At 62.1% G+C, this 27,837-nt stretch overlaps 1 protein-coding gene across 7 annotated transcripts in view; it reads right to left on the minus strand.

The window, feature by feature from the left end:
- The window catches only part of CYTH1 (cytohesin 1), a 51,714-nt gene that overhangs the window by 12,085 nt on the left and 11,792 nt on the right, over positions 1–27,837 (minus strand). For 2 of the 7 annotated variants that reach the window (XM_081110352.1, XM_081110351.1), the window contains exons 2-4: positions 3,284–3,366; positions 2,308–2,372; positions 208–274 (exon numbers count right to left, since the gene is read on the minus strand). In XM_081110352.1, coding sequence (XP_080966478.1) covers positions 208–274; positions 2,308–2,372; positions 3,284–3,366 — 215 coding nt within the window. Of the gene's footprint in view, positions 1–207; positions 275–544; positions 649–2,307; positions 2,373–3,283; positions 3,367–11,889; positions 12,486–16,905; positions 16,993–27,837 lie in introns of those variants that run through there. The other 5 variants (XM_081110350.1, XM_081110353.1, XM_081110355.1 and 2 more) reach the window with 5 other exon arrangements.

Below are 27,837 nucleotides of genomic sequence, written 5' to 3' on the forward strand. Positions count from 1 at the left end.
CAACGAAGATGCGGGGATGCTCACCCCGGAAACATCTAGATAGGAAGCCGGGGGCACGGGACGAGGGGTGTGGTGCCCCGGACACAGGGGCGTGTATGATAAACACGCCGCTCACAGCGCCGGGCCACCTCGTGGGCTGAGCCTGCACGGCGGGTGAGCAGAACCAGCACCTGAATGCCCAGGGCCCGGCGCGTCCTTCGCTCTTACCTTTTTAGGGTCCATGTTAAATTTTTTCCTGCCCATGGCCACCTGTTTGTTCCTCTGCATGTTTTTCCTGTAAAACAACCCCAGCAGCCACGTCGGTGCCGGCACCAGGAGGGTCTGGAAGACCAACGTGACTCCCAGGCGCTCGTGGTGATGCAGGCTCTGAGGGGTCTGCCGTCCACCCAGGAGGCCCCACCCCGACCGGGCCTGCGCGTGCTCCTTCCCTCGGGGCTGTTTCCCATAGTGTCTGACTTTATTAACCTCTTCTTCCCACGCCACACGCTACCCCAGGCTAGAGTCCCGAGACGGCCAGCAGTTTGCTAAGTTGTGCAACTCCTACCAGCCAGTCTTCACACATGTTCGTCCCGCAGGAAGTGGAAGTCACCCCCAGCTGTTCGTCCCTTCTCCTGCCGGTAGACACTGAACTATTTCCATTTGGGCTATCTATATAATTTATATGAAAAGCCAGCCCCCGGAACGCCGTAACAACCAGAACGACTGGTTGCTATGATGTCCACTGCGGCCAGCCAACTGGCCAGATCAGGGGGTGGGGCCAGCCAGCCAATCTCCCACGGCCCCTCCCCACTCCACCCCACCCCTGATCAGCCTCTCCCACCCCAACTGAGGGCAGGGCGGCCGGCCAACCCCGCCCCCCCGCCCAAGGCCCCTCCTCCCAGCCAGCCTCGCCCCTGATCGCCCCCCCTACCCCAATAGGGGGCAGGACCGGCCAACCGACTGCAGCCCCTATCCCATTAGGGGGCAGGGCCGGCCAGCCAATCTCCTGCAGCCCCTCCTCACACCCGGCCCCACCCCAGATTGGCCCCCCCAACCCTGATCAGGGGCATGGCTGGCCAGCCAATTACCTGCAGCCCCTCCCCCTGGCTGGCCCGCCCCTGATGGGCCCTCACCACCACCCCTATGGCCGGCAGCCCCTCCCCCCAGGCAGCTCCACCCCCGATCGGCCCCCCCACTCAGATCAGAGGCAGGGCCAGCCGGACCCCACCCGTGCAGGAATTCGTGCACTGGGCCTCTCGTTTAGATAAGGATGCTCTGACCCTCCCTGCACAAGGCTGCCTTTCCCGAGTAAACCACCTGCGTGTGGCCTGCTGGGCACAGTGTGGGTGCACGTGCAGCATGAGAGATGGCCACAGTGCTGGCCCCGTGGCTGGCCCTTATCCTCCCCCGCCTTCTGACAGGAGGCCGCCAGGTTCTTTCCCTCAGCCACCTGAGTGCGGAGGGCAGCCGCGGCAGGTCTGGTGTGTCTCTTATGACCAATGGTGGTGAGCATTTTCCATGTGTCTACTGCACACAGCCTCTTGGAGAAAGTGTCGTTTCAAGTTTTTTGCCCATTTTTTATTTGGACTGCCTTTTTTTTTCAAGTTGTATGCATTCTTTATATACTGGTATATATTCTGGATACAAATCCTCAAATACAGGTATTGCAAATATGTGTTCCTTGTCTGTGCAGTATCTTTTTTAAGAGCAGGAACTTTACATTTGGTGAACTCCAATGTATCCATTTATTTTAAGCTACAGCTTTTTAAAACTGAGAAGGAGGCACGAGCTAGAACTGACACCCAGAGGCTGAGTGGCGAGCTAGCCCCTGGACCGACAGCCTCCCTGACCCACTGGCAAAGCCCCACGCGTTCCAAGCCCCGCAGACGGAAGCCAGGGGGTGTCAGGCTTGAACACAGCCCTGGGTGAATTAGACACAGCCCGGCACGTATCCAGCAGCTGCATGCGGCCAGGCGCCCCATTCAACTACCCTCTCATTCCCCGTGTTCCACGGGGTGGGAAGAGGCACAGCCCACAGCGCTCACCCTCTGCCGTGACCGCCTCCAGCCTCGCGGTCAGGTCCGCGTTAGGAGCGCAAACAGCTGGCGAGGGCCCGCACGGGGCACGGCAGCTCCGCAGGAGCGAGGGCACGAAGGGCCGGCACTGGCAGTTCTGCAGTCGGCCCTCCCGACTGCCCGCGCCCTCGACTCCTCGGTGCCACGGGAGGAGCAGCAAGGCGGCCGTGCACGGCACGCGCTCGCGGGACTGCGCTGCAAGGGCGGGGGGTGTGCGGGAAGCGGCGCCCCCGCCGCCACGGGATACACTCACCTCTCCTCCGTGGAGCCCAGGTTTTCAATTTCATTGGCCACTTCTGCTATCTCATCCTTCAGCCTCTGCAAGACAGACATCGTCACCGCGTCCCCCAGTCCCAGTGCTCAGGCCACATGAAGGCCACCAGCCACGGCCAGAGGCGCTGGGGACGCCTGCCCCCCGCCCTGAGCCGCCCGCAGAGAGCGCGCCAGCTGCCGCCGCCACAGGACCGAGGCCGCCGGGGCTGCCAGGCAGCGAAGGGAACGCGCCCCGCCTGCCGCCCGCCCCCTGCTGCTTCCCCTCCTCGTGCAGGTGAGCGGCATCAGAACGGTCACCGCGGGGCAAGGCCCTCCGAGCGTCACCATCACCGTCACCGGGAAACGGGAAGCAGAGAGAGAGGGTGGCGACCACCAGACACCGAGCAGCACCCGAGTGGGAGCCTGCGCTCTGCACGCCCCTCCCCGCACCCAGCTGCCCAGCGCTACCCCTGCGCATAGCTGCCGGACAGTCCCCGACGGTGGCTCTGCAAGGGACCAGCGAGCGCTGCTCACGGCCTGGGGCTGGCTGACAGGGGTCCTGACTGACACGGGGATGGCTGATCGGGGGGCTGGCTGACTGGGGTCCTGACTGATGCGGGGCTGGCTGATCGGGGGGCTGGCTGACTGGGGGCAGGGGGCTGCCTGTGGACTCGGGGACCAGCAGCTGCGCTGGGCCCTGCACAGCCAGGAGCTCAGTGGAGCGACGGCCACCTTCCGCAGGTGTTTCCCGCTTGTCTTACAGACGAAGAAACTGAATTCAGGGACTGAAACGCTGGCGCTGAAGCCGCTCGCCCAGGAGGTGGCGGCGCCAGGCCGGACGCGGGTCCCGCTCCTTCTGGCATCGCCCCACCCGCCCAACCCCTCACCCTGAGCCCCCGCCCTGCCTGCCGAGCAAGGACTCCCCACACCCACTCTGCCCGGCGCTGTGCGTGGGGGACACGGCGGCCGCCGCCTACCTGGATGTCGGCCAGCAGCTCCTGCTTCCGGCGCCGGATGTTCTCCAGCTCCTGCCGCTCCTCGGCAGTCAGGTCGCTGGGCACTGCGGGAGGAGGGCGCGTGAGGAAGCTGTCCTCTCACCAACCCAAAGCCAGGGCCACGGAGGACCAAGCTCCCAGCAGGTGCGTGAGGCAAGGCCCTGTACGAGGGGCCAGGGAGAGGCTGGCTGGGCGGGGGAGGGGGGGGGTGTGAGGTGAGGGTGAGGTGAGGCTAGCGGGAAGGGAGGGGATCACAGCGGAGGCTTCAGGCCCTAGTTCACCAATCTCCCTCGGCCCCAGCCCCCTCCCCCAAGTCCAGCTCCACGGGAATGATACCCGTGACACACTCAGGTGGGGGTGGGAGTGGGGGGACGGCAGAGCCGCGGGTTGGGTGCCTCTCTGGGGCGGGCAGGGGCTGTGCGCACAGAGAACAAACCTGGAAGGACAAGCCCACCCGAGGCCAGTGCTGAGCGGGGAGTGTGGGGTGGGGGGAAGCTCTCATCCTGACACACAGTCCCTTCCCATTCCCAGCACAGCTCCCCACGTCCAGCTCTGGAGCAGGTGCTGGGGCTGCAGAGCATGTGATCGGGAAGGGGGGCAGGGGCACCAGCAGCCCCGCTCACCCCGCCCCCCCGCACTGGGTCCCGCACACATCAGTGCACGGTGCGCCCGTTCCATCGCCCGGGACGTGGGCCGCCCTCGCCCTCCCGCTGCTGTGGGATGGAGGCCCCGAGCGGACAGCGCTGCGCCCTGCCTGGTGCCTGCAGCTCAGCGGGCGGCCCCGCCCTCGGGGACGGGCACGCGCTGGCGGCCGGGCATGGGCGCCTGTCCTCCGGGCCGGCGTCTGAGTGGGTCAGCTCGGTGCATGGGGTGGTGGCCGAGGGCCACGCGTAGCTGCAAGCGCTGGGAACGTGCCGAGTCCAGTGTGAGACGTGCTGGGTGAGATGCACCCCGTCTTGGCACGACATAGCCGGTCCTTGCTGTCTCACGGGGCCCACACGGGCCTCCGGGTCAGGGCCCCGAGAAGGGAACGCGGCGGACCGGGCAGTCAGGGTCACACCACTGTGGCCGAGACGCCTCCACCCGCCCAAGGGCAGCTGCTCCCCCCGCGTTTCAACACCGCGCCCCCCGCGAGGTCTGCCGGGCTCATCGCTGCCGCAACGGCGGGGCTTCCCTTTCCCGCTTCCCCGGCCTCTCCAGAAAAGCCGCATTACACCCACCCGCACAGCGACACGCACGGCCCCGTGCCCCCCGCACTTTCCGCTGCTTCACGGAGGGCCCGCAGTGGCGCCCGCCCGCGGAGCTGATTGGCTTCCCCAGCGCAGGGTCCCAGGCCAGCCCTGCTGCGCCCACACGTGTCCGGGAGAATCGGGGTGAGCGTCCGCACGCCGCCTCGGGAGAAGCTGGGCTAAGGACAAGTCGGCTCCGTCAGCGAAGCCACCGGAGCAACACCACGCCCCGAGCGCGTGCCGGCCTCGAGGGGACGAGGGCTCTGGTTCCCGGAGACCAGGGTTCCCTTTAAGAAACTAGTTTCCGGGGCTTCCAGACAACACACAGCCACGGAAGGGCACACGGTCATGAGGGGTCCCTGTGAGCTCCGCCCCCGCAGAGGTGAGACGGGGGTGTCCAGGCTGCTGTGCACCCGACGCCCCGTCTCATCGTCCCAGCGGGCAGGCCGCGGTGGTCTCTGTGCACAGGGACTGATTCCCAAGCAAAAACCAAATGGCTGGACCCTCCGTGCATGAGCAGCAAGCGTGGGAACTGGTGCCCCGGGGTCTCCCTGAGGAGGAGAGAAGGCCCACCTGCTGGGGGCCCTGGAGGACAGTGTATGTGTGTGTGTATGTGTGTGTGTGTGGCGGGGGGCCCTGGAGGACAGTGTGTGTGTTGGATGGGGCCCTAGAGGACAGTGTGTGTTGGGGGGACCCTGGAGGACAGTGTGTGTGTTGGGGGGAGCCCTGGAGGACAGTGTGTGTGGGGGGGGGCCCTGGAGGACAGTGTGTGTGTTGGGGGCGGCCTTGGAGGACAGTGTGTGTGTGTGTGGGGGGGCCCTGGAGGACAGTGTGTGTGTTGGGGGGGGCTCTGGAGGACAGTGCGTGTGTTGGGGAGGGCTCTGGAGGACAGTGTGTGTGTTGGGGGGGCTCTGGAGGACAGTGCGTGTGTTGGGGGAGGCCCTGGAGGACAGTGTGTGTGTTGGGGGCGGCCTTGGAGGACAGTGTGTGTGTGTGTGTGGGGGGGCCCTGGAGGACAGTGTGTGTGTTGGGGGGGGCTCTGGAGGACAGTGCGTGTGTTGGGGAGGGCTCTGGAGGACAGTGCGTGTGTTGGGGGGGGGCCCTGGAGGACAGTGCGTGTGTTGGGGGGGGCTCTGGAGGACAGTGTGTGTGTTGGGGAGGGCTCTGGAGGACAGTGTGTGTGTTGGTGGGGGCTCTGGAGGACAGTGCGTGTGTTGGGGGAGGCTCTGGAGGACAGTGTGTGTGTGGGGGGGGCTCTGGAGGACAGTGTGTGTGTGTGTGGGGGGGCCCTGGAGGACAGTGTGTGTGTTGGGGGGGCTCTGGAGGACAGTGCGTGTGTTGGGGGGGCTCTGGAGGACAGTGTGTGTGTTGGGGAGGGCCCTGGAGGACAGTGTGTGTGTTGGGTGGGGCCCTAGAGGACAGTGTGTGTTGGGGGGACCCTGGAGGACAGTGTGTGTGTTGGGGGGAGCCCTGGAGGACAGTGTGTGTGTGTGGGGGCCCTGGAGGACAGTGTGTGTGTTGGGGGCGGCCTTGGAGGACAGTGTGTGTGTGTGTGGGGGGGGCCCTGGAGGACAGTGTGTGTTGGGGGGACCCTGGAGGACAGTGTGTGTGTTGGGGGGAGCCCTGGAGGACAGTGTGTGTGTGTGGGGGCCCTGGAGGACAGTGTGTGTGTTGGGAGCGGCCTTGGAGGACAGTGTGTGTGTGTGTGGGGGGGCCCTGGAGGACAGTGTGTGTGTTGGGGGGGCTCTGGAGGACAGTGCGTGTGTTGGGGGGGGCTCTGGAGGACAGTGTGTGTGTTGGGGAGGGCTCTGGAGGACAGTGCGTGTGTTGGGGGGGCTCTGGAGGACAGTGCGTGTGTTGGGGGAGGCTCTGGAGGACAGTGTGTGTGTGGGGGGGCTCTGGAGGACAGTGTGTGTTTCGGGGGGGGCAGAGGAGGCAACTTCCGAAGTTCACGCCAAAACCACTGACCCCAGAACAATCCTCAGGAAGCAGGAGGGCAAAGCAGACGCATTTCAGACGCACGAGGACGCAGAAAGGTGAGCTTCCGCGAACCCCTCAGGAAGAGGGCTGTGTCCATAGGACGGGGACGTCTCCAGTCCCCGAGGGGACACAGGCTCATGGGGTGGGGAGGTCAACACAGGAAGCCCCTGGGCGCCGGACGTCATCAGAGACGGGATGATCAGGACAAGGTGATGGGAAAGCATGAGGGGCTCTGACAGGAGCGGCACCACGTGGTCTTCTCTCAACAGAACGAACAGGCACGGCTGGGGCATGGAAACCCGGCGCCATGCCGAAACCAAGGCTGCCACAGGCCGCCTGATGCAAACGAGTCAGTTCCCACAGCGTCTCCCCAACATGACAACCGGGGACCGCGAGCCGCAGAGCACCTGCTGCCTGGGAAACAGGAAAATCCGGACCTGCAGGCGGCCCGGCATGATGGCACTCGGCACCCGGCACGGCCCTGGGCACTGGGGCGAGCGGTGGCGGTGGGAGGCGAGGAAGGGACAGCTCCCGAGAGAGGGAGCCCGTTGGAGCGCGTGGCTCCTGGCGGGCGGTGCCGGGTCCTTGCCGTGAGCTGTGCACAAGGTAACGTCCGAGTCCACCTGTGGACACGACATGGAGGCCAAGGCGGGTTACAGACCACGAGTGAGGCCACCGCCCATGCGCATGTCACAGGGGAGGAGCGGGCAGAGGCGTGAGCCGGGCGGGCACCGTGAGGGCAGGGAGGCCCCGTGGCTTCCTCTGGGCGGGCAGCAGACCAGGCAGGAAATCCAGGTTGCAGCCATGGGGACGGAGTGTCGGAGGGAAAAACAAAGGGACCGGACATTGTGAGAAGCTGACAGTGGGCGCGAGCGGGAGGGGGATGGAGGGCGTCAGGAGGTGGCCTCTGGCGTTGACAGACCATCAGTGAGGTAAGAATATGAAGTCTGGCCCGGCCGGCGGGGCTCCGCGGTTGAGCGTCGACCCAGGAACCAAGAGGTGGCTGGTTCAACTCCCAGTCAGGGCACAAGCCCGGGTTGTGGGCTCGATCCCCAGTGGGGGCGTGCAGGAGGCAGCCAATCCATAATTCTCTCTCATCTTCGATGTTTCTCTCTCTCTCTCTCCCTCTCCCTTCCCCTCTCTCTCTAAAATTCAATAAAAACACATTTTGTTAAAAAGGAAAGGTAGGCAGTCTGGCAGCCCCTGCCGATCGGCAATCAGTGGTGCTTCCGGGAGAGGGTGTGAGGGCGAGGAGACGGGTGTGAGCTCTTGAAACTGGCTAGAACGGACGGCTCATTAGGGAGCGTGCACATGAACAGAAAGCGAACCGCGAATGCGGTCGCAGGGCCGGGCGCAGTGTGGCGGTGGCCGGACAGAAGAGGCTTCGCTTCCCACGGTGCCGTCCGAGTGGACGAGTCAGCTCGTCACTCCCCGGAGCAGGTCCTGCCTCCACCCCCCCCACCTGGAGTCACCTCTTCCCCCACCTCAGTCACCCTCCGTCAGTGCTGCTGCCTTCGGGTTCAAAAACCAGCTAAACACTTTTTTAAAAAGATTTCATCAGATCTCATTTTTCTAATGAAACTTTGCGATGAGAAAAAAAAATCTACCATTTTAACCAATGTGTTTCCTCTGCGTAAACGTACCGATGCGACATCCACCCTTCACTCTCACACTGCCCACGAGGGAGAGCCACGGGGAACTGCTGCACCATTCCCGGCTCTGGCTGCAGGGCGACGGCGGGACAGGCCTGAGCTGGGACTCGGTAACCACACCGACTCGGACCCGAGACACGCCCCCGCCCACGCCGTGGCTTTCCTGCGTGGCCACAAGGGTCAAACTGCAGAGGCCAGGCTGACGGGCCAGACGGCAGAGCAACGAGCACTCCCCCGACCGCCACGTGCTGCAGCCACGCGTCGGAGCAGGAGGCCGCTGAGCCCTCTGCTCTGAAGAGAACGGCAACGTGGGGGCAGCAGCCGCAGAGGACGTGGCGCAGCGCCAGGGCCCGGCCTGGGGCTCATGTACAAGGTTAATTTACAAGGTGTCCTGCTCTCGCACGGGGACCAGCCTGGTGCCGGCCCCTCGCAGGGTTCCGATTTAATGAGGACGATTAGAGAGCCCACAACAAGGGCCATGTGTTCCGCTGTGAACAGAAGAGCCACACAAGGAAGCTTCTATTTCTTTCTTTATTTAAATGCTGCTCTGCAGATTTTACTGGTGGCAGAAACCCAGAGCTGAAATGTGCCCCACGCCGTGCATACAAAGGAGCTGTCTTAAAGGGACAGGCCTCCTGCAGCCAGCGGCCTGTGAACAGTGCAGCACCTGCTGCCCATCAAGGCTCCTGCCCACTCTCCCTGCTCAGCGCCACGGCAGGTGCCCAGTGCCCGCAGGAAGTTCACGGGCAAATGCCAACGCGGGTCTTCTGACAGCAGTTTCTGCTGAGCAGAGCACGGGCCGCTGCCAACCCAACGGGCCCTGTCTGTCCTCCATCCCAGGGGCCTGAGCGAGAGTCAGCGTGTGCATTGGGGCCCAGACACCACTGAGGTTGGCGGCCACACGAGGGCCCTCTGCTGCTAAAGACGCAGTGGCCTTCTTTCCTCCACCACGACACCCAACAAGCGTCCTGTCACCCATCTCAGAGGCCTGCCTGTCCATGGAGGGTCCAGACTGAACCCAGCGCAGGGGGGCCATGAGCCTAGAAAGCCTTACCTTTCCCCAGTGGAGGGACCACCTGGCTCAGCTTCTCCCCAGCCCAGGAGGCATGGCCTGCCCCACACACTGCGCCCGGCCCTGCCCACCTGCCCACACACTGCACCCGGCCCTGCCCACCTGCCCACACACTGTGCCCGGGCCCTGCCCACCTGCCCCACACACTGCGCCCGGCCCTGCCCACCTGCCCCACACACTGCGCCCGGCCCTGCCCACCTGCCCTGGACAGGCTGCATCTGATGAGACTGAGAACTCAACCCAGCTCAGAACCCTGCTCGCCAGCACCCTGCTTGCCCAGGGCCTCTGCCTAGAGGGGCAACGGCCATTTACAAACAGCTCTGGTCAAGAGGGCTAATCTGGGGACTGTCCAGGTGAAAGCAGTGCCCCCCGCCCCCCGCCCCGCAGACCGGAAGATCAAAGCGCCTGCTGACACAGAAGTCCAGCCTGGTGAGTGCTGGTCCCGGCGAGGGGCCCCTGTGACATCACCTCACCCTGCGCCGCCCTGTGGGTAAGTCACCTCATCTCCCGGGAAATCCCAGGGACCAACAACGTGAAAAGTCAAAGGACTAGAAAGAACTCAGGCTTGGAAAACATACGAATGTTCAGCAAACTTCCTCAAAACTGGGTTCCCACTGGCGTTACACATGCGTGGGGGGTCGGAGCTCCAGACAGAATGCAACCAGGCCTCAGAGCCTCTCCAGGAGAAAGGCAACAGGGTCCGAAAGACAAAAGGCCGCTCAACGCTGCGGGAGCCTGGGGTTCAGGGACAGGCCTGGGGAGCTGGCAAGACCAGAGCTGGGCGCGAAGGGGGGTGGGGGGGCACGGCAAAGGGATGTGACCGTAGCCCCAGACCTGGTGCTAGTGCAGGGAGCGTGCTGCTCGGCCACGCCACCTGACAGTCTGTGACTCTGGGAGCCACAGCAACCCTTTCTCAAAACCCCATTCCCCGGCCCCAACGAGGACAGAGTCTGACCCCCACGGCCACGGGCCGAGGCCAGGATGCTGAGGGAAGCCAGCCGCTCACACGCACCCGGAGCCGTCCAATCCACCGTCAGCAAGAGGAAGGTGGGCCAGGGCTGGGGGAGGGGACGGGCACTGTTTAAGGGGGATGGAGTTTCAACTTCATATAAGAAAGTGCTAGCGATAACTAAGTGTATTGGACAGTAACGGAAGTGTATTTAACGCGGCTGAACTGGACCCTAAAAAAAGCATATTGTACATTACACATAGTTTATAATTAAAAATAAACACAGATTAAGCAGCGACGTCCTGACTTCCCGATTTCTGCTCATCTCCGTTCCCCTCCCAAGAACCTGTAATTTGATGTTTGTGTAGAAATGGCAAAGAACTGTCTCACCACAATCTCCGCCTAAGAGGTTGTGAACGCATGTCCCCAGCGCCAGAGCCAGGAGGAGTTAAGCGAGAGCTGACGTTCACGCAGCTGCCGCCCAGCAGGTCGCCGACACGCATGTTTAGACTCTTCTAGTTAAAATTCTTTCCACGCAGAACCCGCTCTCCCCTCGCAGGAAGCAGTCAAGGTTTATCACCATGTTCTGTGTTTGCAGGGAAACTTTCCTACGTGCTAACCACCAGCTCCGCCTCGTCCTCCCAGCCGAGAGCCCGGGGAGAGTGGGGACCCTGCACAGGGTCCCTGGCACTAGTCAGCCCGTGACCTTGGGGACCCCCGCCCACCCGTTTCCCAAGCACGCACAGGCCTGTGCCAGCCCTGCCCCCGTTGCTGTCTCTCAGGAGCTGGCACTGCACCCTTCACCTACCGCAGAGAAGAGAGGGATACGTTTCATCTAATGAAAGCTGGAAGCCGAAGACTCAGTTGGCATAACCAGCCAGCCAATGGGAAAGGAGGTCAAATTTCAAGACAGCGAAGGAAACTACGTCATAAAGCGTTACCCTAAGAGTGTGGTTTAGAAAGCAAGCTAGCAGCTGCCTCCACAGAAGCGAGCAGGAAAGCCTGTGAAGACCCTCGACCTGCTCGCACCTGGACCTGTGCTCTGCCTCCGCCTCCCGGGCTGCGCCAGGGGCCTTGGCTCTCAGGAAAGCCCGGAATTCCCTGCCCCCACACCTAACCCTCCGCGCCGCCCCCTTCCTCCAGGGCCTGCAGGCCTGTGCCAGCTGCGATCACCCCCACTCCTTGCAGCCGCCACACACCCCTGCACGCCCAGAACAGAGGCTCGGGGTCAGGCAATCTGTTCCCTCCGTCACCGCACCAGGAACTCAGTTGCACGCCGGCCCTCGGCAGCCTGGTTCCTCCGCACGGCGGCCGGAAGCGACCCCAGGACCAAATCAAATGCCCGCTCCTTTCCTACGCACAGCAGACAGAGGGCTCTCCCTCGAGGCGAGGTCCAAGTCCTCAAACCAAACAGAAACTCCTGCCGCAGGTCCGAGGCAGACTCCCCTAAACGTGCCCCTGGGCGTCCTATCCTCACCGAGCAGGGCCTCGGACTCTGGTTAGCAGCTGCTCTCCACTCTCAGGCGGAGATGAAACCACACCGAGTGCCTGCCCAGCTCTCGGAGCCAGAGCAGATGCGGGATCCCCCGCAGCCGGGCGGGGCCGGACACGGAGCTCCGGGCTCCTGGGTGGCAGGTCCAGAGGGGCCCCCGCGCTCCACATGATGCTCCACACCGTGGGCCCCCGGCCATCCAGCGGCCTCTTACCCCTGGCAAGTCCTCTCCTGCGGCCCCAGGGTCCTGGCAGCCCAGGGCAGCGACGTCAAAGCCGGGGCAGGTCACAGCTGTCCGCCTCAGAGCCCATGGTGGGCCGGCCCCGCGGCCCCGCAGCCCCGGGCTTCTGGGCGCTCCCGCGGCGCCTGGTGGAGGGAGCGAGGGAGCGGCACGGCATGTGTGCCAGCTCAGCCAGGGTGGAGGCGGCGGCGGAGGAAACAAAAGCTGCGCGGAAGCCGAGCAAAGGGAGCCGGGCTGGTGGGGAGGCGCGTGGACGGGGATGAGATGGCGGTGTGGTGCGGGGCTGTTGCCCGGCTGGCGCTCCGAGTGTGCGCTGCTTGGCTCCTCGCAGGCTCATTTCCATGAATGCAGTGATGGCCGCCCCTCCTCCGGCCCCGCTCTCCCCACCGCCTGCCTGCGGGGGAGGGGTGCACCGCCGCATTTGCTCACAGGCGGCCTGGCTCCTCTCCCCTGGAAGCAGACCCTGATGGCTGCATCCCGGAGAGGTTAACCCTTGCTTGAGGCGCCTCCTCCCCTCACTGGGCGGTGGACATCCACGGAGAGCAGGCTGTGCTGACACCCCTCGGCACAAGGCCGTGCTCTGCTCTGCACCAGCAGGCCGTGCTCTGACCACCTGCTGCCCACATCCCCCCTCCCAGCTCCGAGGGCTCAGGCCCCACTGCCCATGGATGCTCCGGCCTCTCTCCGAAAGGGCACGGGTGTGCTGGCCCGTCTACACGCCCGGGCAACGGCTCTGCATCCCGACCAGAGGCTGCAACGTCACACTCCAGCCCACTCTGGTTCAGTGTGACCCTGAGACCACCCTGGACGATGGCCAGTGACGAGGCACATGACAACAGCTGAGAGCTTGGTGGTGAGGTGACGAGGGTCACCAGGCACAGGTTTGGGACCCCAGGCGCAGGCCCCCACATAAACCCGGGAGTGACACGTGGATCCCCCCTGCGCGGGGCCAGCGCCCATAACCCCCGGCTGTACTGGACCCACAAACAAGGTAACTTCTGTGCTGACACTTCCATTCAGAGAAAACAGGGTTGTCACCAGCCACTGACCCCCGTCTGTCCCCACAGAGGGGCCCCGAGCTGCCGCGATGCAGGAAGCCCCGGGGGGTTCTCCTGGAGGCTCCCTTACAGAGAGCACAGGGGGCTCAGGTGCCAGAGAGGGGGCGCAGACCAGCTGCTGGTCCGGCAAAGACTTCACTGGATCTCGAGGTCAGAGGTCAGGCCTGCGTGAGCCTCTGTGGAGTGAGGAAGAGCACAAAAGCCAAGACCGGACTTGAGGAAGGAAGGAGGGTGCTGGGCGAGCCTGGGCCCTCAGCACCCGACTCTCCTGCCCGTCCTCCCCGAGCGTGGGGCCAGGTCCGTACACCCAACACTCACGCGCTCAGGAGACACGAGGTCCCGAGATCGTCTGTCTTAACTGTGTGACTCCGGTGTCCCCCGGGGGCCCAGCGATGGGCCACACAGGTCACCCGTAACCCACTCCTGCCCCGTGCGCCTGTGACCTCAAAGTGCCTTCCCAGCAGCGGTCCCCACAAGCTGCAGCCCCTCCTGGAGGCCAGTCTTCCCTTCAGGGGAGTCTGCGTGAGCAGGAGCAAGAGCAGGTATCGTCTGCGAAGGTCCCTGGAGAAGTGAGGAGTGGACACTAGGGAGACCCAGGTCTAGCCCCCGCCTTGATGTCACCGGCAGCACACGGCAGGCAGGTTCCATCAGCTCCACGCAAACACGCTTCCACGCACCTTCCAGAGCCACAGCGAGGGGGGCCACGGCAGCCTGCAGGACTCCCGTGTCCTGGTCTGGACGCCTCCCGCCCAGGTCCGCAGCACCTGCCTGGCCCCGCCTCAGCTGAGCACTCTGCAGGCTGCAGGGCTGAGGGCCCACCCGTGCCTGTCCCACCCAGCACTGCCTTTTCTCTCCGACAGCTGCTCCTCAGACACCCGTACCTGCCGCCTCCCTCATCCCCCTGCCTCCGGGCCCGGTCCTGCCCACCTCTGCTTGCGTGGCAACAGGACGTGGAGGCTGCAGAAGGCCCAGGACAACGCCGCCTTCTCAGAGGGGCCGAACCCACGCCCCTCTCTGCTTCCCTCTTCACAGGAAGGAAGGGCAGCCTGACCCTGCCAGCACCACGGCTGTTCGGCGCCAGGTGCCACTAAGAGCCGAGAAGACCAGAGTCCGTCCCCTTTAAAACCTGCCCAGCAGATGGTGGCGCCGGGCTGCGGCGCCGGGTGCTTCTGCGCCAAGCACTCCTGCTTTAAAATAAAGATCTAACCATTTCTGATTCTGCAAAATACAAATGTAAGCCCCGAGGACGGCTGTGAGCACTGTCTATGGCAGCCGTGGGCAAACTACGGCCCGCGGGCCGGATCTGGCCCGTTTGAAATGAATAAAACTATTGAAAAAAAAGACCGTACCCTTTTATGTAATGATATTTACTTTGAATTTATATTAGTTCACACAAACCCTCCATCCATGCTTTTGTTCTGGCCCTCCGGTCCAGTTTAAGAACCCATTGTGGCCCTCGAGTCAAAAAGTTTGCCCACCCCTGGTCTATGGGAATGGGAATGGCACTTAGAGCCACAGCACCCGGCTTGTCCTTCCAGAGCCCAGCTCGGCCTCAGCAGCCTGTCCAGCGCGGGGCTGCCCGACAAGGACTGCGGACGGATGGGAGGCGGTGGGGTCAGGAGGGGGCAGTGCTGCAGACGCCCCAGAGCCAGGGCCTCGTGCAGGCGTGGCATCGAACTCCACCCGGGGCAGCTTATGCACCCAGTGCCATCTCACTCCCACCTGGCAGCTTAGAGCTTCAAGTGCTTAGTCGCTTGCATTCTTACTAGGACTTCACAGCCAAGTCCAGCTGTGGGTGTGAGCAGTCTACCCCAGGCAGAGCCAGACCTCGCTCGGCCCTGCGGAGGCCTCAGCGCTTCGCCTTCTCTCACGGTTACCGTCGGACCCCCGCAGTCAGCCCTGGCTGAGCTCAGGGCCAGATTCCCACAGCTCAGGCCCTGCCAAGTGGGACACACGGGCCGTGGGGTGGGGCGGAGCCCAGCTGCAGCACACACGCCCAGTGCTCGGAACGGACGCCAGGACGCTTCGGCGAGGTCGAACCTCTGGCCAGGCCTGGAAGGACGAGCAGACCCCCAAAGGGAGCAGCAGAGGCCAAGGGAGGCGAGGAGGCCGGGCGCGGCTGGCGCCTGGGTCGGGTCAGGGTCGGGACACGTGGGGACCGGACAGCACGTGGAAGAGAGCCTAGCAAGTGCCTGTGAGGTCCATGTGTCCACACAGCGAGGAGTTGGGCTCCACCCTCGGGAACGGCTCAGGGCCCATCGGGGGATAAGCATTAAAAAGGTGAGAATGAGCAGCTGATGCCGACCGGGCAGCGAGGACAGCAGCGCCCGATGCGCGCGGGCAGCCCTCACGCAGACGCACCTGCGGGCACTGGGATGGCAGCTGGTGGGCGAGCCCTCCCGGAGGCCCGCTGGCGCCACACCTGCCGCGGGGCGTGGGTCTGCGTGAGCACAGCAGGCGAGGCCCCGCTGCTTTAGAGCCGCGTTCAGAAGGCCGCTCCCCGGCAGGGCGCCCCTCCTGCAGCCCCAGCGAGAGCAGCCGCGGGCGCGTGAGGCCCGCGAGGAGGGACCGGCCGGGAAGTCCACAGCTCCCCCACTCCCACCCCTGCCTGACCGCCACGTCTGCGTCTCCTCTCAACACGGACACCGATGCCAACCCTGGAGAGGACCGCAGGCGGGGAGCCAGGACCCGCCGCTCCTCCAGGCTCCCAGCTCGAGGCCGCGGTGCCCATCGGCCCTGCCCGAAGCGACGCCCGCCCCGACAGGCAGCAGTCCGTGGGCAGGCCGCCACGCAGCCGTTCACACCGCCTCGGGGTCGGAAGCCGCTCACCCGGAGGGCAGGCCTGCCCCCTGCGGTCCCAGCACCACGGCACGACGTGGGCTGTCCTCGTCCACTCTCACAGTGGCCCCTTTGACCCAGAGGCCTTGGCTGCTGTGGACTCCCCTTTCAGGCACCAGGCCCGCCACGGGGCCTGCTCAGCCCGCCCGGCCCGGCCTCTGCTCCTTCCCTCTTCCAAAGCCAAGTGCAGCCGGCCCGTTCCCCCGGGCTCCCCACACGGCACAGCTTCCCAAGCCGCCACAGGTGTGTCCCAGGTCCCCTGAGGTGGGACTGTAAAGGGGGCTCACTGCACCAGTTAAGGAGACGCAGAGACAGGACCCAGAGCGGACCATAACTTCACGAAGCCCACTGTGCAATGCAGCCTAACGTGCATTCCACTCACTCATTTGCTACCTACTGGCTCCCACACACCTCCCTCCCTACTAGCTCGCGGCCAGCCCCACTCCGTGTGCTGTGGCCTCAAACCGCTGCACATGGTAACACACACACGTGTCCACACACATCCACACACGACCCGAGTCCAGCGTGGCGAAGGCCTGGCCTGCGCTGTAGACGGCCGTCTGTGGAACCTTTGGGAGCTGTGAGCGCAGAGCCTGTCACCCTGACTCACAGTCGGCTGAGTGTGGGTGTGGCGGTGAGGGCTCAGCCTTCCCTCCAGCCAACGGTGGGGGGGTGGGGGGGCTCCCTCTGCAGGTTCCCTGTTCTCCACACTTTACCCCAAATCCTCGGTGCCCGCACTGTCCCTAATGTGACACTTCCTGGTGTCACTCAGTCTGGAGTTAGCTGTGACTGCCACAGCTTCTGACGACTGTCACTCGGGCAGGAAGTCGGGCACAGTCACCAAGTCAGAGCCCGCTCCCCAGGGCACCAGGCAAAGGCGAGGGAAGGAGGGCCTTGGTTTAAACACACACACGCACACACACACACACACTCGCCTCAGCGTCTGACCGCCAGCGCGCTCCAGCCTCTCCTGGGAGCAGTCACAGGGCAGCCTGGTGCCACTCCCCGGAGGCAGCGAGCCTGCGGCCAGCTCTCACGTATGATCAAAAGCGATACTGAAACCCCACTCTGCACCCGGCCAGGACGGACTCACCATCCTCCTCTTCGGCTTTAAGGACCATCTTTCCCGGCACACAGGACCCTGGGCAGCAGTGAGCTCTTCCCCTGACAGCCAGGCAGTGCCTCCCGGGAGGTGGGGCTGGGTGGGGCCAGAACACCTGCGGGGCGGGGCGGGGGGGGGCGGGGCGGGGCACAGAACAGCTGGCTGCTTCCTGACCCAGGAAGTGACTGGCTGCGCCCTGGCCAATCAGCCTCCTGCCACAGAAGGCTCACTGCTCACCGGCACTATTGGGCCACCACCCAGTTCCTCAAGTCAAGCCCAAGTCCTGGGCGTTAACCCTCTCCTCCCTAGAGCAGCTTGGACGGCGCCAGAGTCAGCAACGGCTGCCCTCTGACCTCTCCCGGCCCCCTGGGCACAGAGCTGCTGTCCCCTCCCCACTTTCCAGGCCTTCCTCAGGTGACCTCTCGGGGAGCCCCGCTCCCCGCATGACCTCACAGCATCTCCCAAGACAATGACTAAGAACTCGTCATCACTGGGTCCGGTAACGAGATCACAGGCAAAAAGCAGAAGGCAATTTTAGAGGCAAAAAACCCCGAGGGCGACATGCGTGGGGCATGTTCACTGCTGAGATCAGAGAGCATCAAGGCGGGGCTTTCAGTCGCCACCCGGACACGGTTCTTCCGGACTTGTGTGTTGTTCTCGCGCGCTCTCATGCACACCTTCCTCTCCCTACAGGCCTGCTCTCGCTCTCAGAGCACCGATGAGAGCCATAAAGCTGTGTGAGGTGTCTGTCTCTCTCTAGATACATTCATATCCTCTCACGATCAGTATGCAAGCACAGACAGAGGACTCCACAGGAAGAAAAGGGGTGTGAGTACAGAGAGAGCGGAGGTTTCACACTGTTGTACAACCAGCCAGTTACTTTGGCGCACCTTCCGTGACTGCATGACTCGCTCGGCTCTACGCCGCCCACACATTCTCACACCAGGGACCCGCCAGCCGCAGGCCAGGGTTCTGTCTGGCTCCCATACGCCACTGGCGCAAGGACACAGAAGAGCTGCCACTCAGGCCTTGAAACTGGGCGCACGGCAGCACACCTGGCCCAGCCCGGGCTTCCGTGTGAGCTCCGCGGTCCCACAGCGAGGTGCACACTGCGGCTAGAGGCGGCTGCACAGGCGGGTCTGTCCTTCAGACAGAAACCTGAAGCTGTCTGACTCATGAGGAAAGTGACTGCGGAGCTTATCATCCATACGGGACGTTCTGGAGACTGAAAGCAGGTGCTATTCAGAATGACATCAGCCCACGGGGGAGCCGGCCAGGCCCCGCAGGAAGGACACAAGGGACAAAGGAGCCGGCCAGGCCCCGCAGGAAGGACACAAGGGACAAAGGAGCCGGCCAGGCCCCGCAGGAAGGACACAAGGGACAAAGGAGCCGGCCAGGCCCCGCAGGAAGGACACGCGGACAGAGGAGCCACCAGGCCCCGCAGGAGGACACGCACACACCCTCTGAAGAGACAAGTGTCTAAGGCTGCAAACAGAAACCCCAGCTTCCTGCCCCGTTGCCCGCCCCCCATCTGCTCCCTAGAGGGAGCGCTCCAGCTACTTCTGCTGCTTAGCCCAGCGAAGTTTCTAAAGGACAGGCTCCCGCCCAGCCCACTTCTGGGCACAGCTGCCTGCCCGGAAGAGGAGGACTTAGCTCTCACTCCACCCGCACACGCGCACACCCACCAGCACACGTACATCACATCCCCGAGGAAGTTCGGGTTTCCATCGGTTGGCTCACAGCTTAGCTGACGTGTCTGTGACTAAAGTCACAGAGGATCAGGGTCTCTGGTTTCCTGTTGGCCTGGCTCTCTGTGGCTGTCACTGATTGATCGCCAAACGCTCTACTAAGGCACGAAACTACCGAAATGGCCAGCGTCCACGTGACGGTTCTCCGGCGGCCTCCACGGATCCCGCGCCCGCTCCAGCCCGTCCTGCGCCCGAGCCTGCTCCCGACAGCTCCCGGGAGCCCCAGCCCTCAGCACTGGCTTCGTCAGGTCCCCGTTCCCCTCCTCCTTGGGTTGCGAGCTGACTTCGGTGGGGCGCCTCCTCCACTATGCAGCACAGACAGGGTGTGGAGGGTGGGTTTCCTGGTGTGAAACTTCCTGTCTAAATCACCTCTGGTCTTCCCCCTGCTTGACTGACAGCTCAGCTGGGTATGGAACTCTAAGGGGAAACCGTGTCCTCAGATGACGGAGACGCTCCCCGCTGTCTGTCCCTGACTGCGCCAGTGGGTGCCATTCTCATTCCAGGCTTTCCTACGTGACTTCTCCCCTCAGGAAGCTTTGAGGCTCTGATCTCTACCCTCGATGTTGCAAAACGTCATAGTGAGGTGGCAAGGTTGTCTTTTTTCATACGTTATGTCGGCTACTAGGCAGACCCTCCCGCTGAAAGCTTCTATTCTCTAATAACGCCCTATCCCTTTTTTTTCAGTTCTCATTTTTTGGAATTCCTATCAGTTAGACATTAGACCGCCAATGTGGATCATTTCATTTTTCTTACCTTTTCATTCTTACTTTTATCTCCTTCTGAACTGCTTTCTAGGAAATATTCTTGCAATGGACTGAATGCTTGTGTTCCCCAAAAAGTCATATGCTGACCTCCCCCATGAGATGGTGTTTGGAGGGGAGCCTTTGGGAGGTGAGCAGCGGCGAGGATGAGCCCCCAGGAGGGTGGCCCCTGGTTCCCCAGATCCACAGGTGCCTGGGATACTGCAAACTCGCTGGAGGCTCCTTCTACCTGGGTGGCCTGAGAAATGTGGACTGCGCTTGTCCTCACAGACATGGCGGGCAGCGAACGGGTTGTGGGAAAACTCCAGGACAAAGAAACATGCTTGTGTCACAAAGAATTCAAATGGAGAATCCCTGGCATAGCCCCTGCCTGCACCTGGCACCGCAGCGATGGCACTGATCACGTCGCCAGGGCACACCTTTGTGTGGGGCAGAGTTTTGCCACTTTCAAAACAAAAAGTCAAAATCAGCCCTAACTGGTTTAGCTCAGTGGATAGAGCGTCGGCCTGCGGACTGAAGGGTCTCAGGTTTGATTCCGGTCAGGGGTATGTACCTTGGTTGTGGGCACATCCCCAGTGGGGAGTGTGCAGGAGGCAGCTGATCGATGTTTCTCTCTCATCGATGTTTCTAACTCTCTATCCCTCTCCCTTCCTCTCTGTAAAAAATCAATAAAATATATTTTTTTAAAAAGTCAAAATCAATTCAATATAAAAATCAAAACCCCAAACCATGCCCTTTGTTTATTTTATGACACACTTTGAATTTCCAAGAATAGTCATTAGCTTTTCAAAAAAAAGGAATGAAGATGCAACTCTCTTCACAGGGGCTGACCACACTCTCCACGAACACTCCCCACCCCCGCCAGCGCACACTGGTTCGCGTCGGTGCGACCTCAGTCCTGAATGGGTGGGGGCCCTGTCCCCAGGGAACCCTGCGTAAGTGACAGCCCGCTTCCTCAGGTGACGCAACGAAGCCCGACAGGCCCGCACTCAGCGTCACCAGCACCAGCACCGCCGCCCCCGGGGACACCTGGAAACGGGCCGCGCATCCTTTGGAAAGTCTGATGTGACAGTCACGGCGCTAAACACGCCATTCTCCACAAAGACAGCCGCAACAGCCGCATCACTGCATCACTGACGTCACTGACAAGAAGGAAGCTCCGGCTGGAGGACTTCCCGCGCACCTGCCAGCAGCGGCTGCCGCCTTTCAAATGCCCCTTACAGTAAAAGTCACAGTGGACGTGGCGGACTCGATCCATGCTGCCCTCTGCTGGCGGCTGGCAGCTGTGCGCAGGCTCACCAGGAGCCGTCCTTGCCCAGGCACCGAACTACCTTGGATGGACAGACGCACAGAGGAGAGAAGTCACGCTCTCCCTGGAACACAGGCCACGCCCTGAAACTTATTTCTCAGAAGCTCTTGTTCCGACGAAAGCTGCTTTGCCTTTGTCCCTACTCTCGGCTCCTCAGTGGGAACAGTAAGAGCCCCAGGCAGCCCCAGGCAGCATCACAGCTGGTGGTAGATGCGCCGGCCCCAGGAACTGGAGAGCGTGCGTGTGGGAGGGAGGTTACGAAAGCACTCAATATGGGGGTCTGGGCAGGCATCACTGAGAACATAAAATCGGGCTCCCCACCCCCCAAAACCCAGAACGACCAGAAAGCCTCCTCCTTTCCCACAGTCTGAGCTGCTCGAACCTCCCACTCCTTCTCTCGGAACCTCCCACGTCTGGGTCCCGCCACGTGCAGCATCTACGAGGTCAGAGCCCAAGGCCATCGCCAGGGAGGCCTGGGCTGGGGGCCCCGAGGCCGGGCACTGCGCCTCCCCCTTCCAGCCGTGCCGTCTCCGGAGCAAGTCTCGTCACCGGGTCCCCTGCATCCCTCACTCTCAACCGCAGGAGCTGACGCGCTGGGATGCCGGCCTCCACTCCCAGCTGCGCGCACACACCGCGGTGTTTCCAAACGCACGCCGCCTTTATCCCTAGGGACCCCGTTTGACTGTGGGTTCCGTTTAACCGCCTGTCGGCTGTGACGTGGCAGCTGGGTGCCGGAGAGCCACAGGCCCTGGACCAGGAGGCGGCCGTCACGCACCCGCGGGATGTGGACAACTAGGACTAGAGGCGGGCCCAGCTCTTAGGGGAAGGACATCAGGAAGAGAGTGACATCTGATGGAGGACTGGGGAGCTCAGGAAGCAGGGCCAGCCTCGGGGGGCATGGCGCCGTCTGGGAGAGCTGGGCGCTCCCGGACAGAGCTGTGTGGCACAAGGCCCCGGGCCACCAGCGCGGCCTGGCTCCCGACGCCCACCAGAGCCCGGCCATCCACGAGGCCTGCCCTCTGCCCTCACAGTGATGTCTGCCCCTCCAGGCCCCGGCCCCCCTCCCTCTCCCCTGCACACCTCCTCGCCCACATCCCGCTCCTCCTGGCAATGCTGTCATGCCCAGCGTCACAGAGAACACCTGGGAGGGCTGGGCTGCGGCGCAAGCTCTGAAGGAGCTGAACGTCACTCGTGACAAAACCTTGCCGGCCACCTGGAAAGGCCCTTCCTCGCGTGAGAGACCACAAACACCTCACACCGAACCCCACCCTGCAGGGACGCTGGGCCTTTCCTCCGGATCGGGGAGAAAGGCAGGAGTCCGCTTCCAGCGGACCCAGAGAGCCCAGCTTCCTCACCAGGTCCTGGCCCCAGAGCCTCGAGCCCTTGCCACGCCACTCACTGGGGCAGGCGGGGGCGGGGGCCTGGGAGGGGAAGCGGGGGGCCTGGGCGGGGAAGGGTGACACCACCGCCGTCACAGCTGGTCCCACCGGAGGGAAGGCACCTGAGCCAACCTGTTAGAAGCCGTCGCAGAGCTGTAACAGGCCGCTGGGTACAGAGCCCATGCACAAGGCAAATGCTAACACCCCACGTTACCTACAGCGCCCTGAGTCAAGGCCAGCAACGCGCAGGCTCCTGGGAGAAAAGGATGAGAGGTATGGAGACTAGAGAGGCCTCAAGAATGCAGGGAGAACGTGCTTTGACCCAGGACACTAACCATGTCAGGGTGCCTGGGGCCCACGGACTCAATGCCACTGCAAGTCACACCCAGCAGGCCGTGCTCGCTGTAGGCATGTACCAGTGTGGTGCTGGCCTGGGACAGGCTGACAGAGCAGAACCCAGAACTGCTGGGGCATGAACACTTGCCCTAGGACAGACTGGGGGAAATCACAGACGGCCTTTCTCTAAATGCCGCTGGACGCATATCCGGCCTGAGAACACCAGGAAGTGTGAGTGTGAGTGGTCACGGCAGTCTCTGTAGCAATTGCCCCAAACTGGAAACCACCAAAATGCCCCTCAGAAGTGGAACCAACTTTTTTTTATTGTGGCGCATTCACACCACGAGGCAGTGCACTCTGGTGAAGATGACAGGCGACAGCTACATGAGACAAGGTCAGATAAATCTCACGGACATAATGGTAAGCAAAAAAGGCTGCCAAGTAGAAGGGAACTTTATTGGGAGAGCCTCATAGCAAATCCCAGAGAAAGTGTTGAGAACAGACTAAACGTGTCCTAATGTGCTAGCCCAGAACACAGACCCCACATACCCCTCCCAGGACACTAATGTTTTATCACCCCAAAAAGCCATCTGTACCCACTGGCAGGCAGGCACTCCCAGCTGTCCACACAACCCAGCCCCCGGCGGTCACCAGCTGATGGACGTTTGGCTATTGTGAATAATGCTGCAATAAGCACTCATATAAAATACATTTTTATTGATTTCAGAGAGGAGAGGAAGGGAGAAGGAGAGAAACATCATGATAAGAAAGAATCATTGAGCCCTAACCTGTTTGGCTCAGTGGATAGAGAGTCGGCCTGTGGACTGAAAGGTCCCAGGTTCGATTCCAGTCAAGGGCATGTACCTTAGTTGCAGGCACATCCCCAGTGGGGAGTGTGCAGGAGGCAGCTGATCGATGTTTCTCTCTCACCGATGTTCCTAACTCTCTATCCCTCTCCCTTCCTCTCTGTAAAAAATCAATAAAATATATATTTTTAAAAAGATACAAGTACCATGCTAATAAGGTACAGTCTTAAAAAAAAAAAAAGAATCATTGATCGGCTGCCTCCTGCACGCCCCCCATGGGGATCGAGCCCACAACCTGGGCTTGTGCCCCGATCGGGAATCGAACCCTGACCTCCTGGTTCATAGGTTGACACTCAACCACTGAGCCGCGCTGGCCAAATACTTATGTATATTTTTGTGTGGTGTACAGCCTTTTAAACTATGTATGTCTATCACTGTAGTAAAAACAAATGTTCTCTCTGAATCCCAGCTATTCGGTGAAGCCCAGCTGCGAGCCCTGCGGCTCTCTAGCCGCGCCCACTGCGCTCCTGTGTGGGCACAGCTGGCGGTGCTGGCCGGTTTACGAGTTTCACCTCTGAACACTTTACGACATGCGAACTGAGACTTCATTCTCCGGGGTGACAGCGCCCGTGAACCTGCGTGCTGTGCGCCCAGGTAATCACACAGTAACCACCTAGGTGTGCCACCTGCTCCGCATAAACCCCCGCCATCCCACCGCGTGACCATCCTGGGTCACGAGGGAAACGTCTGACGATCAAGCAGGTCTACGCGGCTTGCAGGCGGCAGCAGTGACGGCCATCAGGCAAGTTCAGTCTTGAAGCGGATTACAGGAGAGCACCAGTCCAGCGCTCGTTGTCAGTTGAATTCCTGTGGCCGGAACTTGGGGAACACAACATTCCCGTGTGGGGGTGCACGAGCCCCTGCGTTGTGTGCGCCACTAAACCAAGGACAGGAGGTGTTAGGCTCCGCCTCACTGGCAGGAGAGGCGGCACCTGCAGTGACAGCGCGTCACGAAGGCGGTTCTGGGCAGGGAGCGCGGGGCCGTGGCCGAGGACGCCCGCCTTCCCTCGGATGCACAGGCACCCACTCCCCTCCCTCCTGCTTCCTTCCCTCCTCTGCTCACGAAGTGCACATCACCCCCTTTATCTGTGAAACCACAAGACCAGCCTTACGCCATCGGCCTCCACCCATCCTTGTCTGCTGACCGAGAGCACACTGCGGGCGGAAGCCAGCACGTGACAGAGCTGGCAGGAGGCACCCCAGGCCCGCTGTCGGGGGAGGGGCGGCCCAGGGGGCAGAGGAAGACCACAGCCCCAGCAGCATCTCAATACGGTCGTTCCTGACCTCCAGCTGCTGTGAAGTCTAAGCTCCGTGTCTTAGGAGGCAGGTGGTCTCGGGCCAGAACAAGTGGGAAACGCTAACGATTTTCGGAAGGGCGCGCCCTCAGCGTCTCTTTAAGGTCCGACCACTGTTTAAGGCACCGATTCGTCTGGTTGCTGACTCGCTGACACCGAGCTCACACCTCAACGAAGCTACCGACACACGAGCCTTCTCCGTGGGCACATCTCAGGCTTCCGGCACCGGGGCCATTTGAAACAGTCTGATCCCCAACAGGAAGCACAGAAATGTGGCACCAGCAGGGGGAGGTGGCAACTAGGCAGGGGAAGGTGGCACTGGGCAGGGGAAGGTGGCACTAGGCAGGGGAAGGTGGCACTGGGCAGGGGAAGGTGGCACTGGGCAGGGGGAGGTGGCACGGGGCAGGGGGAGGTGGCACTGGGCAGGGGAAGGTGGCACTGGGCAGGGGAAGGTGGCACTGGGCAGGGGAAGGTGGCACTGGGCAGGGGAAGGTGGCACTAGGCAGGGGAAGGTGGCACTGGGCAGGGGAAGGTGGCACTGGGCAGGGGGAGGTGGCACGGGGCAGGGGGAGGTGGCACTGGGCAGGGGGAGGTGGCACTGGGCAGGGGGAGGTGGCACTGGGCAGGGGCCTTGGGCGCCTGCTTATGGCAGGCGAGCTGCTCTGACAAGGCAGGTGCCGCCACTCGCACTGTTCAGAAGCGCCTCCGGGGCTGACCTGGGTTACCAGGAAATGGCGGTGAGCAGGCAAATTCACAAACACGGATCCACAACCACCAGGACCGGCCTATGAATCTGGGGGACCTGGGAGGACAGGCGGTACGTAAAGCTATTGGTTATATGGAATGATAACCCCAAATGTGCAAAAGATCCCGTTCCGGGGACGAAGCAGAGACACCTGACCTACTTTACAAGTCTGCAACCTGTTCCCGCTGCTTGTGGTCAGGGGACCCTCCGTCCGCCTGTCCCCAGTTACAGAGCCGACCCCCCCTCCACTCCGGCGGTCACAAGGGGGCAGGGAAAGAGGAGCTGCAGGTATGGCTCTCCCACCGCCATTTCCACAGGCACTGCCTGCAGGGCAGCGGAGGAGCCTGTCGCCCCTCGCTCTCGGGCTTCAGCTGTGAGCACAGACAGGCGGAGAGCCCTCAGGAGCAGGTGACGGTCTGCACCCCGACACGTAAATGCACGATGCCACACAGGCGCGTGCAGTCACGGGACACGGCCTGGGAAATGCCTAATTAGACACAGTGGCAGGTCGGCCCGGACCGTGAACTTCCTGTTTGTTTAGCACAAGGTAGTCCTGTGCGACCGTGGCTGGGAAACAAGACCTCCGAGATCACACTGCGATGGGCGCAGGGGGCACCGAGTCCTCCCCGAAATCACGCTTCCTTTCCGGAAGCCTCCGGCACGTCCACGAGGGAGCTGGGGGCTCCTCGCCCCTCCCCACCCCACAGGCCGCAGCCGGTAAACGCCTCAGGGGCTGCTGCCAGCGTGGCAATCAGCGGGAATGTGGCTGAGACAAACATCCCATTAAGACAGCACAGCGCACAGTGAGGACTGAGGGGACTGAGGGGCACGCGCCTCCCGATCTGACGAGACCACGGTTCCCGCTGGGAGTCGAGCGACGTGGCCGCGAACCCGCCTAGACCGGCCGCCTGCGGACGGCCATCCCGGGCGCGGGGATCAACCACTGCGATCAGCCCCCTCCGCAGAGCAGCCTCGGCGCCGGCGCCGGGCAATAGGAGGCCCCGGCCCTTCAGGAAGCTCCCGCGGTGCCGCTTCGGCAGCACGTGCGCCGAGATGGGAACGACACGGAGATGAGCGAGGCCCTGCGCACGGATGACAGGCAATCCCGGAAGCGGTCCGTGTTAAAAAAGAAACGAAAAGCAGCAGCTTCCCCGCGTGGCGTGGCGGCAAGAGCTCGGTGATGGCAGGGAGGCCCCCGCCCGCCGGCCACAGGGAGGGACCGAGTGGCCGTCCTGGCTCAGCCATAGTGTTCGTCTCGCAAATGTCCCGGGCAGAAGCCACGCACTGCCCAGAGAAGCTGGTCTAGACAGAGACGCACGCGAGGCTGGTGGAACTTTCCGGAAGGCCACCGCCCCGGCTCTGGTTTCCGCAGTTCTCTTGGGTGGATGTGCCCACCCCAATTTTAAGATGGTACACAATTGTGGGGCTTTATTTACTGCAAGAATGGAAAAAATTTTTCATTTAGTTTCTGACTGTTTCAAGTTTTATGTCACTTTTTCCCCCGGTAAATACAGATTTTTTTTATTGGTGCAAAATGATACTAATACCATTCTTTAACCGATTCGGATATTATACTATGTTAAGTAAGAGCTTTTCTAAGAGTTATTTTAAAAGCTACAGGCCTCTTACACACCTTCCTTATCACTATCACATTTTACATAGAATAATGAAACACTTATCGATAGAACTGATATGAGTTGATAGAACTCTCTGGAAGGCATTTAGCAGCACACACCAAGGCTAGAAATCAGAAGCTGAACTCACGGACCCAGGACGCCCCTCACAGGAGTCCAGGGTGAGGAAAGAATCGGAAATGTGTGCGAAGTATTACCAACAGCGACAGCGCTGCTACCGGAACAAGGCGGAAACCTCTGACCATTAAGGAGGCGCCTGTACTGGGCTTCCTGTGGCAGAGACAGCCACCATGGGCCCCGCACGCCGGGGTCACATGCAGCCTGCGCTCCCAGGGTGGGGTTGGCCTGTCTGCTGCTGGACAGGTGCCAGGCCCAGGCCCCCACTCCTCAGCTGCGGACCAAACCCTCAAGGGTGGCCATCGTCTGGGCCCATCCTGTCACCTGCAGGACTGGTCGGGGAAGGGCGCTCCCGGCTGAGGCCCCCCCGTCCAGCTCTGACCCCGCGCCCTGCAGCCTGCTCCGGCCCCTCCTGTGACAGGGTGGGCGCCTTCCCCGCCAGATGCCGCTAACGAACTGCTCATGTACACACTGCAATGGCAAAGAGAAATGTGTGTTTAAAAAACCTACAAAGTGTTCCCAAAAATGGCGGGGACTATCTCTTAAGCTTATTCTAAATCCTGAAATGGGAAACAAAGTTTTTCATCCATTCGTTACTCTTATAATATCCCAAAAAGGACTGAAGGCGGGGAACCCAAAGGAAGATGCAGAGAAAAAAGCCAGAGAGGAAACCGCACCCAAACGTCCTGGTGGTGGCTCCTGGGCCCTCCCTCTACTTTGCATGTGACTGAAG

This window comes from Myotis nattereri (assembly GCF_964212035.1).
Source record: "Myotis nattereri genome assembly, chromosome: 16".
NCBI lineage: Eukaryota > Metazoa > Chordata > Mammalia > Chiroptera > Vespertilionidae > Myotis > Myotis nattereri.